General features: G+C 56.6%; 1 protein-coding gene across 2 annotated transcripts; it reads left to right on the top strand.

Annotated features, from left to right (window-relative positions):
- Positions 1 to 2780: 2780 nt before the first annotated feature.
- On the top strand, positions 2781 to 17397 carry MDFI (MyoD family inhibitor). Of its 2 annotated transcripts, XM_081044416.1 has the most exons (5): positions 2781 to 3007; positions 3142 to 3228; positions 10643 to 10825; positions 13782 to 14006; positions 16507 to 17397. In XM_081044416.1, exons 2-5 carry the CDS (start codon positions 3153 to 3155, stop codon positions 16761 to 16763), a joined length of 741 nt encoding a protein of 246 aa, XP_080900542.1. In that variant the 5' UTR covers positions 2781 to 3007; positions 3142 to 3152; the 3' UTR covers positions 16764 to 17397. The 2 variants fall into 2 exon arrangements, with proteins under 2 accessions (XP_080900542.1, XP_080900541.1); XM_081044415.1 differs by lacking the exons at positions 2781 to 3007; positions 3142 to 3228 and adding an exon at positions 10443 to 10581 and having other exon boundaries at positions 10675 to 10825; positions 16507 to 17391.
- The last annotated feature ends 676 nt before the right edge of the window (positions 17398 to 18073 follow it).

Genomic DNA, 18073 nt, shown 5'->3' with positions numbered 1-18073 from the left:
TGGGGGACAAATTCAACCTCTGTTTATTTACCCTGGGGTCCTAGCCAGGTCTTTCAGGAAGAGAGAGTAATAGGCCAGGCACTGGGGTGACGTGGGTAAGGTCTAGAGTGAGTGACGCAGTTGGCTCAGGTGCAAAACTTAAGGGGGCATCAAAAATATCAGTAATTAAGATAAACAATACTTTCCTGCAATATATCTAAAAATCAAAATTAATACAAAAAAATCCATGATGAACAAAATGCTCACATTTTCAATAAAGACAGGACATAACCCTGAACTTACGTGATCCTATTTCCTCTCCCTTCACTCTAACCCCAGTCCTGGTTCCAATAAAACTTTATTTTTTTTATTTTTTTTATTTTTTATTAGTTTCCGGTGTACAAGACAAGGTACTACTTAGACGTTCATCATTTATATCCCTCACACTGTGAACCCCCCTCCCCCCATCCATTATCCCTCCGACCTCACACCGAGCCATCACATTATATATATAAAATTATAGTTGGCATTCATTAATGTTTAGCTTCTGGTGTACAATGCCATCCAATAAAACTTTATTTACAAAAATAAGCAGTTGACAGGCAGAGCTGTAACTGGATTTTTAAAAAAATATTGTATTACAATCTTATTTATCTTGGCATTCTAGGCAAGTGCCCCACTTATCTCACCCTAATCCTGGTCCTGGATAACAATGAAATGATTGGGTTCCACATTAAGGACCCCAATGTTCACCCCTTCTGAGGCTCAGATTGGTGAGAGGACTTCCTCCAGGACACCTGTGGGTGGAAAAGCTGGAGACCCATGCCAAGGCCCATCCTCTGGCCATCACACCCTCCTGTGCTCTGTTGTGGAAGGTTAATTTTAATGAGTGTTGGTTTTTTAAAACTTTTGTTCAAGTGTAATCATTACACAAAAAAATGCATGTAGCTTAAAAGTTCAGCTTGTTGAATTTTCGCAAACTCAGCACATTTGGATAACCAGCATGTGGAATTAAATTTAAAGCGTCTTTTACATTTCCAACAAACTAAACACGTTAGTTACTACTGGGCCAGATTCAGAGGACTTTTGAGCTCAAGCAGGCGACTTTGGACAGTAAGGCTGGGGAACTAGGCTGATTCAGAGTTTGGGGGCCCTGGATAGAGACGGAGAAGGGACCGGGTGTAGCGCTAAGGTCTGTGGTGGGGGAGGGTGCCCTACACGCAGGAGAGGACACAGAGAGACAATGTCCATCCCCTTACCATCCACCCCACCCTTGAAGGCGGGTGAGGCCCAGCCCGCGAGCCCAGGTAAGCCGGTAAGAATGCAGCAGTCGCCAGGCCCCGGCGCGGGCGCGTCCCGGTGACTCAGCCTTTGTCAGGAAGGGGGAGTCCACCCCATTCTCCGGAGCTCCCACACTGCAGCCTGCTTGGGGCTGGCTCCAGGGGCGCCAGGCCAGGCCCCCGCAGCAGGCAGCCAGCCCCGGGAGCAGGACCCTCTCCTCCTGGCCCGGGACCCCCTCTTCCGGCCTCAGCCACCTGGACTCATCACGGGGGACGCGGGTGCGTGTGGCAAGAGCGCGACGGACGCCGTGGGGCCACGGCGATCCTGGCCACGACGGCGCCGCGAGGATCTTCCAGCGCGGTAAGTAGCGCCTGCGGGGGCTGGGAGAGTCCGTCACTCAGACCCCCGCGTCCTAGGCCCCCCGCTTCCGCGGGACTGGGAGAACTGGCCTGGCGCCGCCGCCACCTCCCTAATTGCTCACTGGCTCTCGTGGTGGGGAGCCCAGACGCGGCTCCAAGGCGGCCGGGACAAGTGTGGCCAAGACGCTGTCACCCCAGCGGGCGGCCCCATGGGAGGGTCATCCTACCGGCCCGCCCAGCCCCACCCGGCGGGCCGCAGGCTCCATTCCCTCCCCCCTTCTCCGGGACCTGGTCCCGGGGTCATGCTGAGGGTCCTTGAACTCCCTCAGGCTGCCTGGCAGTGGCTCCTTCCTATGGCCCTGAGGAGGGACCCAGCTCACAGTTCCAGATGTGCCGCCCAGCTGTCCCCGCCTGGAAGGGCCCCTTCTCTCTCCTTTCCCCGCGCACCCGCAATTGGGAAGGCCTCCGATTCCATTCTGGAGCCAAAAGCAGGGATGAACTCGGAGAAGCTCTCTTCGCTTCCAAAGTTGATTTTCTGATACAAATTCCCACGCACCGCTGGCCGGGTGTGGGGGGAGGATTAAGGCTGCTCAGGGTTGCTCGGAGGTTGCTAATCACTAACCGGATTTCCCGGAGACAACCTCTGGCGGGGTGGGCACGACGTTTGTGAGCCCCAGACCCCCGGGACCCGGTGTAGACCTGGGGCCGGGACGGAGGGGGTGGGCAAAGGGAACTTGAGGAACTGGATCACCCCCATCTTTGGGACGAGATTCGGGGGCTACAATTATTTTGACAATTGGTCAGAGGTTGTTGTGTTCACAGTGGTTTCTGTCTCTCGTTCTCTTGACGTTCCGAAAACTTTTGAAGAGTTTAGGACTGGAGAAGGAGAACGCGCAGCCCCCTCTGCAGCCCCTCGGGGCGCTGGGACTGGTGGGCAGAGATTTGGGGAGACTGGGGCCCAGCTCTGTGAGCGCGGAGGAAACGCGCGGAGCCAGCTTCCTGTGGGGGCTCTGGCCGCGGTGCCCCGCGGACAGACGTGTCCGGCCCAGGCAGCGCTGAGCCCGGCGCGGGGGAAGGGACGTGGTGGGGGTGCGACGAGGAAGGCGAGGAGGGGGCGGGGAGAGGGTGGGCCAGGGAAGAGGGGAAGGGAGCGGCGAGCAGGGGAGGAGCGAGGGGGCTGGAGGGAGAAAAGGAAGAAGGAAGGGGGCGCGCGGCTCGAGCTGGCGCCGAAATGGGAGAACGGCGCGAGTGAGAGGGGAGGGGGGTGCTGGGCGGGCACCAGGGAGCCGCGTGGCCCCTCGGCGGGGGCGCCCTGGGCAGGCGCGCATGGCAGGCCCCGCGCCGTGATCCTGGTGGGGCGAGAAAGAAGGGCACAGCTTGCACCACCAGTAAGTTAGTTGGTGGCCGCGCTGGAATTGGGGGGAGGCGCGCGCCTGCGGCGGGATCATCCCCTGCCAGTCCCCCTTTCCCAGCACGCGCGGAGGGAAGGTCGGCCCCGCCCACTGTGCCTTGTTTTCCGCAGGTCCCGGGCCGATGTCCCAGGTGAGTGGCCAGCACCCCCCTCACTGCGACGCACCCGATGAAGCCCCCAGCGCAGCCCCGGGCCCAGGTAAGACCAGGGTGGAGACCGAGGCTGGACGCGAGCGGGGTGGGCGGCTTGGGGGTGGGGTGTGTTCATTCTCCCCCCTCCTCCCTCTGACAAGAGAAGGTTTCGGGGAGCTTGATTGGAGGTGGGGTGAGGGGTCTGGCTATTGCGGACCAAGTCCAAGGAAAGCGTAAGGCTGGGATGATGGGGGCAGGGCCGGAACGCAGGCGGCGGCTGTGCCAAGTTGGCTCCAACTCCCCCTACTCCCAACACCAGACACACACACACACACACACACACACACACACACACACACACCCCGCGGTGTCTGTCGGTCAGTCAGGGTTTTGTGTCCCAACCGTTTCTGCTCAGTGTGTAAATATTTATGGGGGCCTGAAGTGGGGGTAGGGGTGTGAGTCTTTCTCTCCTTCCCTTCCCCCAACCCAACCAGAGCCCAGCGATTCCCGAAAACTTTTGTCCGCAAAAAGCGGCCACACGAGGCGGCCCCTTCCCTAGCTGCCATCTCCTCTCGCTCGCCCTTCTCCCCACTGAGGCCTGGCCAATCCCCACCACTCCTACCCTGCTAACACACGCACAACGCAACACAACACAACACACTCGCCCCTTCCCCCAATTTACAGGGTTTGTAACCTCCCTGGGATTCTTGAAGGAGCCTTCCTACCCTGGGAGGGTTTGTGACTCCCTGAGGGTGGGAGCCGTGTCCTCTTCACTCTGCAGATGTGAGCTGAGGCTCACAATAGAATACAGTCTGGGAGAAGTCAGGAACTTCGGGGATTTTTTTTTTTTTGGGGGGGAGGGATGTAGGCATATAGGCCCAGGTTTCAAGACTTAAATTTCAGTTCGTGGTGACTCTAATTCTTTTGCCTTCTGTTCCCCCACCCCCACTCTTTCTTTCTCCCCTCTTTGAGTATCTTGAGTACTGAAGGTCTGGTCCCGGACTGACACTAACTCCCTGCATGGCTTAGTCTTCACATCCGCCCTTAGGGGTTTGTCTGCCTGTTTGGAGAGGCCTGTCTCAGCTGCCCTGGTCTTATGTGGTGAGGACGCTGACACTGGCACTCTGGACGCCTGGAGCTGTGGAGTGGGGACGGGGGTCACCTAGAGCAGAGTGAGGAGAAGTGGGAGATGTCTGGCCAGGGGCCAGCCCATGGATGACACTAATGTATCTGCTGCCCATCCCCGCTAACCCTCAGCTTCTCTCCTCTCTGTGGGCCCCTGGATCAGGGCCTTCTGGAGCATAAGTTCCTCCAAGAACGGGGCTCCTTCAGATTGGAGAGAGCTAAGTTAGGGGGCTAGGAAAACTCTTTCTCTGGGTCTGGGAACCTTCTCTCTCCTTCTCAGCCTCTCACCGCTTCACTCCTCCTCTCTCAGCCTCCCGCTTCTCTCCCTTCCTCCCACTTCCCTACTTTCTTCCTCTGCTTATTCGTTTGCTCTCTGCCTCTTTCCAAGATCCTCTCCCCCGTGCCACCCATTCCCAGCCCCACAGGGAGAGGTGGGAGCTAAACATGCAGGGGATGAGGGCCAGGTGGGCCACTGGGAGGGTTAAGCCCTAGGCTGTAACTTGAGGCCCCCCAGCGCCCAGCAAGCCCCCTCCCCAGCCTGGGCTGGGCTAGACAATGTGGCTTTCATAACATGAGGCGGCCTGGCTGTGCCGCCTTGGGAGAATGAGGCTGCTGCGGGAAGCCCAAACCGCAGGAGACCCAGCCAAAACCCCACAGACGCCGAGACCAGAATCCCCCACACTCCCTGCTGAGCACTGACAGAGCAGCAAGGCCACAGCGCTGCCCCCTGGGGGCCCTGCTGGCAGGACAGCCAGGGAGCAAGCCAGCCCCTCCCTTAGCTGCCTAAGATGAAGATGAGGTGAAGGGCAGCTCCGGTTGGGGCAGGTGGCCAAGCCCCCACACCCTTGGCGCCCCCAGTGGCCTCTCCCCACCCACCCCTGGGAGACCCGGAGCCTGGCTCTCTAACCCACAGAAGATTTCTGCCCAGCACTGGGGCGTCACATTCCTGCTTTTGGTTCTAAATTGAATTTCCTGGGGAATTGGAGCCTTTAGACCTAAAATAAAACCAACCCGACCCAGCCTAACTGGCCAGTTCAGGCCCTCTCCAGTGCTTGGCCTGGTGGTAGCCTGGGACTGTGACCAGTATGTCACAAGTATGTATCAAGCGAGTCCACATTCTCGCCGTTTTGGAGTTCAGAGCCAGGTGCCACCCCTAATCCTCGCCCTCTTGTTCTCTCTCCTTCCCTGACCTGGGGCCCCCCAACTCCAGAACTCAGTCCTCACCAACAGACATTTGCTGAGTAGTCACTGAGGTGCAGAGAGGAAGACTGCCACGGCCCCAAGGGAAGGAGCTGGGGAGGCGGCGGGCTGCTCAAGGAGCCAGGGCTCCACCGCCACCTTCTAACTGATAGGCGATGCTGAGTGCTCAGTTCTCAGTAAGTGGGCCGCTCAGAGGAAGGACTGCTGGCTCAGGGGTCGGGGAAGGCTGTCTAGAGGAAGAGGGGAAGCTTGAGTTGGGTCTTGAAGGATGGGCTGGATTTGGGGAGTGGGAGAAGAGAGGTAGGACCTTCTGGTCAAAAGGAACAATGTAAGCATTGGAGGGTTGGTCAGAAGGCACGGTGGTGGTTTGGGGCCATGGAGAGGTCGGTCTGCCTGGAACACAAGATCCTCGTCCATTGATTAGTTTGAAGGTGTTGGCTGAGGCCTTGACGATGAGGCCGAGGAACATGGGAGTGTGGGCTTCCAGTCACCACTCTGAGCAGATCAGATCCTGGCCCTCTCTCTCCAAAGATGGTCAGAGTTCCAATGGAGAAGCCTCGATCCACTGTCCACAGAGTCAATGGAGAGGGCTGGGTGTAAGGCACCAGGCATTGGAGCTCTGGAATAAGGGCCCTGTAGGCACTTCCAGGCTTGGAGTGAACCCATCCCATCTGGAAGAGGTCCCCTCACTCCTTCTTGGTCCAGGGGTACCCCACCCCCAACTTGGTGGATAGCAGGCAGAGGGAGTCCATAGGGTCTCTGCTGAGGTTGTAAGCCTTCCCTCTTGAGCTGATGGATTTAAACCTGATTTTCCACTCTCTTCTGGGGCTATCTTTCCGGAACTCAGGGCTTTGAATTCAGAACCTTATCCTGTGGAAGGGATGCAAGTATGTTGAAGCAAAGGGGCTGTCGCCTTTCTGTATTTCCCCTTTGTAGATGGGGAGGGACCCTTGAGAGAGGTGCAGGGTTGGGGCTTCTGCTCAGAGACGCCACCAGTATATATGGCCCGTGTGTACATTAGAAAAAGGTGGCTCTCTGATCAGGTGGCGCAGGCATGCTGCTGGCTGAGCTGATGGCGCCTCCAGGAGGATGGGGCCAATCCAGGGTCTCCAGCCCACCCCTGCCCCCCTTGGCAGGCGCCTTTATTCAGAACACAAATGGCGCGTCCACACAGTGGACCTTGGCTTCTGCTGGCCACTTTTCCCTCCAGCCCACTCCACATTTCTACCCTCTTGCACTTCCTCTGAGCATTTTCCCCCAGAGATGTTCTCCCCTGAACAGCAGGGTCTCATGGTCACAATAGGAAAACTGGGTTCTTCTGGTCTCTTAATGGTTGAGCACTTGGGCTCTGTCGCTGGCCTGGCTCTTTTGCTCCATGTGCTCCTGGCGAAAGCTGTTTCTTGGTCCAGCATCTTGGCACCGGGGCCCCGCTGGGCAGCATCTCATTGGCAGATCAGGTCTTCCTGCCACTTCTCATTCCCTGTCATTCTGTTTCCAGGTCTCTGTGCACTCAGCACACTTTCCTCGCCTGCCCTCCGCGTGGCTCCTTCAGGAGGCTGCTGGGTCCCCTCTGCTGCCCCTCCTGATCCCAGGAGGGCTGTCCCTTTATATTTCCAGGTCAAGATGACTGGTCTGGATTCTCTTTCCAGGTTTCCTTCTGAGGTCTGATGCTCACCCTAGAATGGCAGGTTTCCTGCAGGAGGGGCCCCTCAGCACTTAGTCTGTGCTCTCTATAATCTCCTCGTCCCAAGAGTTCAAGGTCGTCAGCCCTCAAGGTGACAATGAGGAGAGATGCCCCGAGAATGGTGATACTGGGAAAAGAGGGCGGAGATGGGGACCCATCTCTTAACCCTCTTTTCTGCCTTCCTCCCTTTCCAACCCTGGGGGCCCAGAGAGCTACAGTCTGGCTCCATCTACTGCAGGACTGACAGGCTCACCCTTGTGCACCCCATGACCTCAGGAGAAAGCCTGGGAAAGGACCACAAGGCCCCCAGCGATTGTAGGTGTACTGGCCTCCACGGCGCCACACGGCTGTCATTTCCCTTGTTCACACTGCAGCTGTTTACCCTGGGACCTTGGTTCCTGCTCCTCTTCTTGAAATGACCTTTCCCCTTCTTTGCTGACTGATTATTCAAGACCCAGTGTGGGCACTACCTTCTCCAGGAAGCCTCCTGGCCCCCCACCTCCCCCCACACACACTTGGAATAAGTGCCCATCTTTTGTGCTTCCACAGCTCTTAGAGGTGTCCTACTGTCATTTCTGCCCTTCCGTGTGTGTGTGTGTGTGTGTGTGTGTGTGTGTGTGTGTGTGTGTGTGTGAGACTGCTCCCCTACCCCACCCTGACAGAGAACTCCTGAGGCAGTGACCTTTCTCATCTGGTCTACCCAGTTCTTGACATATTGCTGATGCATTGTAGCTGCTTAACAAATATTCAACCACACAGCACAGGAGGGAGGGAGGGAGCAAGGGAAGGAAGGAGGGAGGAGGGAAGGAAGGAGGGAGGAGGGAAAGAAGGAGGGAGGGAGGGAAGGAAGGAGGGAGGGAGGGAAAGAAGGAGGGAGGGAGGGAAGGAAGGAGGGAGGGAGGGAGGGAAGGAAGGAGGGAAGTGGGGAAAGAGGGAGGGAGGAGGAAAGGAAAGAGGGAGGGAGAAGAAGGAAGGAGGGCAGGTAGGTGGTGGGTGGGTAGAAGGGTACACGAATGGCCCCTGCAGACCAGGATATTGCTGAGCATTTCATTTACTCTCTGAAACCCTGAGGGATAAGCATTAGGACCACCTCTTTACACACAAGGTAACCCAAGTCCTGGTAACTTGCCCAGGCTGGTAACCGGGGAAAACGAAGGCTTGGATCTTACAGCTCCTTGCTCAGGCCTTTTTCATTATACCACATGGGAGATTCAGTGCTCCCAGTGCTCCATGGCAAGATTCCTCTGGGCCAGAGGCTGTCGTTGTCCCCTCCGTTCCAGGGAATTAGGACCCAAGCCCTGAGCCTCCCCCTTCATGTACAACCTGGGGTCTTAGCCGTAAGAGTTTGGTCTGAGCGGCTGCAGACCAGGCTCAGGGCTAGAGAGGTGCCAGCTAGCAGGATACCTTTCTCCTCCCTGGATGTCATCTCCACTTGCCTGCTCCTCTTTGTCCAAGCCTGACCTTCCAAAAGCCATTTGACTTCTCTCCTTAACCCAGGTGGGGACAGGGGCTCTCAGAAGGCGCAAAATTTGGATGGGGCAGGAGGAAACCTGCCCCCTGTCTCCCTGGAGAAGCTGTGGGCGCTATGAGGGTCCCCAACAGATAACTCTGGTACCTCCAGCAGCCGCAGGAGCTCCATCGCATCCTGCCTCCTGGCCTCAGCTCCTGTCTCCAGGCAGAGCCGGTGGTTTTCCTCGACAGGTGTGAGCAGTCGGCTCGGGCCTGCAGCACTCTGCTACCCACTGTGGCCTCTGTCCCCCTGACCCTGGGAGACCAGGGTCTTTGGAACAGGATTGCTCAGGGGTCTCTGAAAGTCAGAGGCCACAGAGGGATACTCAGGACGCAGGGAGGCAGCTGAGCTCCTGGATCGTCTCCTCCCCTCAGGATGTCCCCATCCTCTAGACCTGTGTGCCCAGACTTAATTGATCCGTCTAAGTATCTCCCTCCTCCCTTCTCCCACACGCCCCTCACTGGGAGACAGCTCAGAGAAGGACCCCACACGGAAGCTCCTCTGTTCGTGGTTGATTCATTTCTATTTCCAAGTCTCTGTCTCTCTTTCTCTCTGTCCCTCGGGGGGTGTCTCTCTCTTGGTCTCTGTGTGGTGTGTTCGCCTGGCTGAGGATCTTTTACTCTCTGGGTTTCACCACCCTTTTCTTCATCTCTCTCTGTCTTCCTATGTCGCTCTCCTTTGCCTGTGCCCTTTTGGTCTCTGTGTCCCTCTGAGTCTCTTCTTTCTATATGTTCCCTGCTCTCAATATTGCATTGGGGGGGGGGGGTATCCTTTTGAGGCCCAACTGTAGGCCCAGTCTGTCATTCCAACTGTACAGCCTGGGGTCTGAGGAGAGGCTCAGGTTGCACCCTGCACCCCATAATTGCCCAGCCTGACCTCTGACCCTGTGACCCCTGCCTTCACCCTCCTCCCTGCTCCACCTCAGGCCTTCCCACATCCCAGTGATCAAGGATGTGGCAACTGGGCCCCTTTCTGCCTCCGTTCTCCACCTCCCATCCCCCTAACCTTCCTCCCCTTGGGCCCAGGGGGCCAAATCCTGCTGCCTCAGGAGCTGTGGGTTTGAAGGTGGCTCCATTCCTTCCTTCCGCCCACTGTGCACAGAGGGCTGAGCCAGTCACTGTAATTACATGTGGCTGCGGTCCACCTCTTCCCAGCCCTCTCTGGCCGTCTCCTGTCCCTCTTCCTGCCTTGTAGCCTCTCCACCTCAGGCCCAGTCTTCTCTTCACACCAGATTTTCTCTGTCTCTTTCTCTTGCTATCATCCTCTCTCTCTGACCCAATTTCTCACTGTCTCCCTCCCTCTCGCTCTGTCTGTGTCGCGCTCCCTTCTTTCGCCTCTGCCTCCGACCCTGTCTATATCTCTCTCTCCATCGCTGACTTTCACTCTATTGTTGAGTCTCCCTCCTGGCCCAGGCTGTCTGTCACTGGGTTTCTGGGGCTCTTTCCTTCCGTGCTAATCTCCCCACCTTCTGATGCTCTATCTCTCTTTGCTTCCCTGTCCCTTTTACTGTCCCTTTGATTCTTTCTCTCTCCCTGTCACTCTTGATGCCTGTCCCTATCTCTCCATCGCTGACCACCTGTCTGTTCTCTCCTGCACTGTGTTTTTGCCTTCTCTCTCCCCTTCCCTGACACCACACACAGGCACGCACACACGTGCACACGCTCACATCCTTGCTCACTCACACTTTGTGGTTTGGGAGCTTTCTATTTTGGAGTCTGGAACTGTTGCCAAATAGGGTAAAGGCTGGGTAACTGGTACAGAGACCAAGAATGAGGGCTCACAGCTTTCTGGGCTGCGAAAAGGGGCCCAAGGCTGGGCAAGCAGGAGGGCACCAGGAAAATACACCTCGGTTGTCTGCTTTTTCCCTAGCCCAGACCCTATCCCTCCTGCCTGGGCTGGAGGTAGGAGGGCAAGCAGGAGGGCACCAGGAAAATACACCTTGGTTGTCTGCTTTTTCCCTAGCCCAGACCCTATCCCTCCTGCCTGGGCTGGAGGTAGGAACAGCATCCACTCATCCTGTGGAGGCTGCGCTAGAGGAGGGCTCCCTGGAGGAGACAACAACCCCCATGCCCCAAGGCGATGGCTCTGGGGCATGCCAGGCCCTGGACAGCACTGACCTCGATGTCCCCACAGAAGCTGTGACATGTGAGTCCTAGGGGGTCCGGGAGTTGGGGTGGCAATATATAGAGGTTGCATTAGGGAATGCAATCCAGATGGGCTGGCACAAATGCAGTGGGTGCCTGTGGGAGCCTAGTACGGGGCCAGGACCTTGAAGTGTGGGCAGTGGAAAGGTGTATGACACTGTTGTCTTTTCTGTCTAAGGAAGAAGATCTCCACAAAATGATTAGTATACAATTCGTTCAAAATGAGTATGCACAGGCTCTAGGCAATATGGTTCAAGACAAGAGATCATGAGGCCATATGGAGAGGCACCCTCACCTCGAGGAGAGCAGGGGACCAGACGCAGGCAGCCAGAGCCCAACACAGCACCATCCTTCAGGGTATCAAGGGCAAAAGAAAGGAGAGAAGCCTCCAGTTGATCTGGGCAGAAAGGAACAAAATTTAGCTCCATTCCCAGGCTTGGCTCGAGGTCTCCAAAAAGGTCCTGGGAGGAAGAAGATTCTCCACCCTCATCCTCAAAAATAGGGGAAGGGGCAGCCAGAATCGTTTTGTAATTACTAATAAGATATACGAAATCTGTAGACACATTTGCACTTTCCAACTTTCCTTCCCTGCACGTGCTCTCCAAATCAGCCTGCAGTGAGGCAGCAGACTGGTCACCGCCAAGCCCATTTTACAGACAAGGAAACTGAGGTGCAGAGGACCAGAGCCTGGATACAAGCTGGGGGACTCAGGTCTCCTGGCCCAGTGATCTTTCCTCTGCCTGCCTGCCTGCCTGCCTGCCTATCTGGCACATGGAGCAGGAGCTGCCTTCAGGCAGGGCATCTGGGGCAAAGTTGGACTCCCTGGAATTCAGGGTTACTAAATCCCGCTAGCACATTGCCCTCAGCCTCCTCCAGACACAGCCACCAGCAGAACTGAGTGAAAGAGGTCAGCTGCGTGGCCACAGAGGAGGGGGCCTGGGTGGGAAGTGGACAGACACTCCTATGTCTGTGGGCCCTGAGTGTTTGCTCTGTGACTCAGTCCCTATGACCACCCCATGGCTATGGCCATAGGCAAGCTTGTGTCTGCCCACACCCCCCAGGGCCCTCGGCTCACCACACATGCCCGCCCTCTGGTCACTGTGCCCATGTTTAGGCAGCAGGGCAGGGGGCACCCAAGCTGGCCAAGCATTCAGCCTAGTCACAACTGTGGGGCCAAGAAGTGGGGGCATGGTGATTCAGGCCTGGCCACTTCCCATAGCCTTACCCCTGTTTACCCAGATGCAGGCACCAGCCACACCTCTCCCAGCATGGAGCCTCTCCAGTGCCCTCTCTCAGTCCTTCTCACTCCCCACCTCGTCCTGCCCTGCTCCTTTCTCCCAGTCTCCATTCCCTCCCCCTCCGCTTCCTAGACGTGGAATCTTTGGTGAGATTTATCCTCTCTGGGCCTCAGTTTTTTCATCTGAGAGATGAGGCTGATCATCTATTGTGATACTTAAAGAAGTTACTACACATAAAGCTCTTAGCACTGTGTCTGACACCTAACAACCACTCACAACATAGGAACTGCTCGTTCTAAGCATGATTGTTGTGATAGGGGCAGCTTATTTCCCAGTCGCTTGTCTCCCAGCCTCCTTGCCTCTCTCTACTCTTAGCCCCAGCTTTTAGCCTCTAGGTTGGTCCACTGCTGACACTTACTAGCTGTGTGACCTTTGACAAGTTACTGTACCTCTCTGGGACTCAGTTTCCTTGTCTATAAAAGGAGGACACCGCCCTGTAGGGATATTGAGAGGATCCAGGGAGAGAATAATTAGCATGTCAGTGGCTAAGAACAGTGGCCAGTATGAAGTAAGTGCTCAGTGGTATGACTAGTACCGTTACTAGAAAACCCAGGCCCCTGAGGCATGGCATGAGGCTGCCTTCCCCTCTCCTCAGCCTCCAGCCTCTCCCACCATGCCATCCGCCCTTTCATCTCCTCCTACCACAGTTCAAATACAGAGGCCAGGCCTGGAGGCAGTTGGGGACCCAGACCCCAGCACCTGAGAGATGGAAGTTCCCCATACTGACAGAGGTCCTCAGGGCCCAAGGATCTCTGCGCTGAGCAGCTGAGGGGTTCCGGAGCTCTCCATGACCCCTTCTCAGTCACCTCCCCCAACACACACACACACACACATGCCTTCATGTCTTGAGAACAGAACTGTGCCTTTCAGGCGAGCAAACCTAAGTGAGCTGAGGAAAAGAACTAGGCGTTTTGGGACATTTTGAGGGCCAGTTTCCTTGCACCCCACTGATAAAGCTGATGTCTCTCAGCTTGGGATGGGGAGTCAGGGGTTCCTGGCCTCAGGAGTCTCCCAGCTGGCCTCCCTCTTCTTTTCTTCTCTCCCTCCTTACTCAGACCCCAAGGGCCCCTCGACAAACTCCTCTGCCAGCCCACCCCACAGAGGCCAACGGGGCAGGAGTGTGGAGGAGCCGGAGATAAAGGGGCTGCTGTAAGGAGCCCCCAGATTCCAGGGCCAGGCATTCATCTCCAAACAGATGTTTCTAATAACTCACCCAGCACACGAAGGGCAAAAACAGCTGGGGGCTTGGCAGAGACCGAGGTGAAGGTTAACTGCTTCACTGCTGTCCTTCCCACCCCAGCCAAACTGTCCCTGTTCTTTCACCCCTAATTGCCACTACTTTTGCCAAAATCCCAGGACACCAAGAGCAGGAGAACGGATTTCATGTGGAGTAAGAAAGTGGGGTGCGGGGCTCTGAGCCCCTCCCTTTGCCTTGCACCTCTGTCTTTTCTGGAATGAGCACTGGCCTAGGAGTCAGGAGCTAGGCTCCACTCTGCTTCTATTTCATAGTATGCCTGTGGGCCTCAGTTTCCCCATCTGCAGAATACAAGTCTGGCTAGGTAACCAGTAAGAATGAAGTAGGCAGGAGTAGAGCAGAGCTCTGGGAAGCTGAGTGGTCTCCTACCTTGCCCCCATCGCCCTTTCTTGTCATCTCTCTAGGCCAGCCTCAGGGGAACCCCTTGGGCTGCACCCCACTACTGGCGAATGGCTCTGGCCACCCCTCGGAGCTGGGCAGTGCCAGGCGGGCGGGGAATGGTGCCCTGGGTGGCCCCAAGGCCCACCGGAAGTTGCAAGCACACCCATCTCTTGCCAGCCAGGGCAGCAAGAAGAGCAAGGGCAGCACCAAATCTGCTGCCTCCCAGATCCCTCTCCAGGCACAGGAAGGTAAGTATCCCCCCACCCCAGGAGGGTCCTCCAAAGCCAGGTTCCTTAAGGCATCATGCAGGGACCAGCAACAACGTTTTTGGTTTCAAGTGCCCCACGCCAGGCCCACTGGACCTGAACCTCTGGGTGAGGCAGGAGCCTGGGTTTTCACAAGCCTTCAGGGAGTCTGATGCAAGATTCAAATGGAAGAACCTTGCACAGGTTGTTGGATAAACTGAAGCATATCTGCATTCTCAAAGCCAACCCCTTCCGACCACTGCCCGCCCAGAGTCGCTGTAACAAGGGATGGAGCCATCTGGGTTGATCCAGCGTAAGCCACCCCATTTCTGGAAACAGACATTTTCCTCAAAGAGTGGACCATCTGTTTAGTGAGAGCAGAACACCCAGCAGAAGAAAACGATGCATATCAGATTTTTAATTGGAGGCGGGGCAGGGGCTGCAGGTATAGTGGGAGATCAGAGGACCCAGATACAACAGCCATTGTTCCTGCAACGCAAAGGTCCCCTGCAGGGCCGCGCTGGGCAGCCAGCTCCCCCCACCCCATCAGGTGTCAGTTCAGCACGGGTGACAGCTGCCTGTAGCTCAGTGGTGCTTGACCTTCACCCCAGAATTGTTAAGTGATTCCTGTCCATACTGGGGGACTCTGGCCTGGTCCTCTGCAAACAGGATTCAGTGTACACATTTGCATGCAACATATTCATAAACTTTCCCACCCTGCAGAGCAGATTCTGCCCAACAGTTTAATTTATGAAAGAGGTAAGTCCTTCATTTAAAGTGTCCTAGGCATCTGCTGTGTGCTGGAAACCCAGTCTATGACCTCATGAAGCTCTCATGAGAGACACAGCAGGTAGTCACCCTGTAGCGTGATAAATACAGTGATGAAGCCACACAGAAAGCTCAGGAGGTGAGTCTAGGAAGGCTCTGGAGGAGTCTGAGCAAGCCTTAAAGGTTGAGTAGTAACCAGGGAGCATTAGCACGGAGGTGAGAAATGGCTAGTGTGGCTAGTTTATGAAGGTAAGGAATGGTGGGCGGTGAGACTCCAGGCAGGCAGGGGCTTCGGGTGGGGGACGCCTTGTAAACCTTGCAGTGGACCTAGATTTTACCTGGAGGGCAATAGGGAGCCATTGAAGGGCCTTACAAAAGGTAGTGACCTCATCCGGTTTGCACTGGAAGAGAACTCTTATCTAATTTTCAGACAGATTGCAGAGATAGATTCCGGCTGTATAAGACCCCACTCCCTCCACTCAGAAAAGGGCTGTGGGAGTCAGACCCTCCGCGGCAGTGAGACCCCCACAGGACCAGCCTGTGCCGGGGGCCCACCGAGTCAGGGGAACTGGACACTCTGCCCCATGGCCTGGTCACTAGGAGAGGTGCCGGCTCAGGACACTAAGCACTGAGCATGCACTCCAGAGCCAGCCTGCCTGGGTTCAGTTCCCAGCCCCACCACTTACCAGCGCGGGCTGCCCAAGGGCGGGCTCCTGCATTCATTCCCTTACCATTGATTTCTCAGCACCTACAATATACTGGGCACTGTGCTGGGGACTTGTAACAGATCAGTAACCAAAATAGACAAAGATGCCTGCCCTTTCGGAGCTTCTGTTTTAGTAGGAGGAGAAAGCTGTGTCATGTGGTGGAAGGTGATAAGTCCTAGGGGGGCCAGGTGAAGCAGGCCGGGGCAAAGGGATGGAGGTACTGGGGTGCGGTGGGCAGGTTGCGATATTAAAGAAGGTAGCATCTGGACAATGAAGGAGGGGAGGGAGTGAGCAGAGCATTTATGTGGGGTAAGAGCATTCCAGGTTAGGGCATTGGAAGCAGTGCCTACAGGACCAGGAATAGCCTGTGATCCAGGGGGACAGAGTAGGGGGACAGATCACATGTGGGTGTGGGGGCCACTGTGAGCTCTTCAGATTTTACTCCTAGTGAGGTGGAAGCCGCTGGAGGGTTCTGAGCAGAGAAGGGACAGAATCCCGTGGAAGTTTTTCAAGGGGCCCACGGTGTGGGGAGTAGATTCTGGGAGGGAGAGTCACAGGTTGTTGGTGGGAGGCCAGTGAGAGGCTGTTGCTGTCCCCCCCCTCCGCCCCCCAGAGATGAGCAGAGTGGTAGGATTCTGCCTATATTTTGAAGTGACTTCTCTGCCTCAGTTTCGTCATCTATAGAGTAGGGTTTTTGCAAGTTTAAATGAGTTTAATTCATGCCCAGCACTTAGAACGGTGCCTGGAACATGGCATCACTCCGTGTTTGTTAAATAATTGACTCAGGGGGCATTAAGAGCAGGAACTCAGGGCCCTGCCATTTACCCAGTAGGTGTGTGTAAGTCACTCTGTGCCTAAGTGGGGCTCCTCACGGTCCCCACTTCAGGGAGCTGCGGGTGGGCTGCAGGAGCTTAACTGCTGCCGAGCCCTGGGCACTCGGTGAGCCCGCCCGCCCCGCTGTGCCCGGGCCCCGCCCCTGGCGCTCTCACCTGCTCTCTCCGCCCCCTCCCCGGCCCCGCCCCCCGCAGACTGCTGCGTGCACTGCATCCTGTCCTGCCTGTTCTGCGAGTTCCTGACGCTGTGCAACATTGTCCTGGACTGCGCCACGTGCGGCTCCTGCAGCTCGGAGGACTCGTGCCTCTGCTGCTGCTGCTGCGGCTCCGGCGAGTGTGCTGACTGCGACCTGCCCTGCGACCTAGACTGCGGCATCCTGGACGCCTGCTGCGAGTCGGCCGACTGCCTGGAGATCTGCATGGAGTGCTGTGGGCTCTGCTTCTCCTCCTGACCCGCGACGTTCCAGCAAGGTCGCACACCGCCCGGTCAGCCCCCACCCCTGGTCCTCTGTCCCCAGCCACGTGCCTTCGCAGAACCCCAGCCCGGTGAGAAGGGGGGCGGGGCGCTCCGGAGGCCACCTCGGTCACAGAAGCTGGGCCCACTGCAGACTGCCCGTCCTCCTGCGGGTTCCCTGCGACACACAGCACCGAGGACCTCGTGGGGGAGGGCTAGCGACAGAACCGCTCCTGGACCAGCGGCCTGGGCTTCAGAACACTGTGAAAGTCGGGGGAGGCGGCAGGAACGTGGGGGCCAGGCGAGGGCCAGGCGGGCTGTGCGCTTCTCTACCTCTCACTGCTCCTGGTGCCTCCTCCTGCTGCCGCCCCAGGCTTAGAGAACAGCAAAATGTGAAAAGAGACGCCCCACCCTGTCCTCAGCCAAGCCCCTCCCTGCTCTCCTTTCCTGGGCTTTTGTGGGGGCCTGACCCGTACAGTGACCCGAGCTGGCAGGGCTGAGCTTGGACCTGAGGCAGAGCGGGAGTGGGAATGGAATGGTATAGAAAAGACTGGAAGGGGAAAGGGAGGGAATGGAGGGAGGGTCTGTTCTATTTGTTGCTGTAAATAAAGATATTTGTTCATTTCAGATTTCCTCAGGACTCATGAGTAATGTCCACGGACCACGACTCTAAAAGGCAACCACTTCCCTCAACCCCCCTGCAAAGTACCCAAATGGATGCCCTCTGGGATCCCTTCCATTCCTCATTCATGCTCCCGCTAAGGGAAGGAAGTAAGGGGGGTACCAACTCCCCACCATTATTTCCCTCTTCCTGCCAAAGGGAAGGGAAGCCCAGGAAGGAAAGAGTTAATGCTTGGCATAGAATTAATTAACAGCAGATGTGTTCGAGTTTTGATTAATTAATCTCCTGCTGACTCCAACTTCTTGAAGCCCTAGCCATTGATGGCTCCAAGGCGTAGGGTGGTGCCTATCTCAGTGGCAGAGCCGTGCCTGGAGTGGGGGCAACCCTGGGCCTGGCACAGCCTGGGCTTGCTCTTGGACTGCACTGGGAGGTGGACATGGCTTGAGTGGTGGTTACATGGCCCAGCTTCAGTTGTCCCCGACTGCCAGGGGGCTTGGGAAAGAAGAAACTGGCAGGAGTCTCAGAGGCCATGCATCTAGCACCCTTGCCATGCAGGGGTAGGGGCAGACCTGAGTACTGCAGGGCTCCCTGGGAGGGCTAGCGGGATTGAGCCCCTCCCACCCCATCCTGCACCTGAAGGGAAGCCAGAGAGGTCCAGGGTGAGTGAGAGGACACCTCATGGTGAG

The sequence above is a fragment of the Rhinolophus hipposideros genome (assembly GCF_964194185.1).
Source record: "Rhinolophus hipposideros genome assembly, chromosome: 3".
Classification (NCBI taxonomy): Eukaryota; Metazoa; Chordata; class Mammalia; order Chiroptera; family Rhinolophidae; genus Rhinolophus; species Rhinolophus hipposideros.
Note: the sequence above shows the minus strand (reverse complement) of the source record. Positions and strands in the feature narration are given on the sequence as shown.

Coding starts and splice junctions, on each gene's coding strand:
- MDFI (XM_081044415.1), top strand. CDS start 10,450: ATGAGGGCTCACAGCTTTCTGGGCTGCGAAAAGGGGCCCAAGGCTGGG. Junction 10,582..10,674: donor CCCTCCTGCCTGGGCTGGAG/GTAGGAGGGCAA, acceptor CCTGGGCTGGAG/GTAGGAACAGCATCCACTCA. Junction 14,007..16,506: donor CCCTCTCCAGGCACAGGAAG/GTAAGTATCCCC, acceptor CGCCCCCCGCAG/ACTGCTGCGTGCACTGCATC.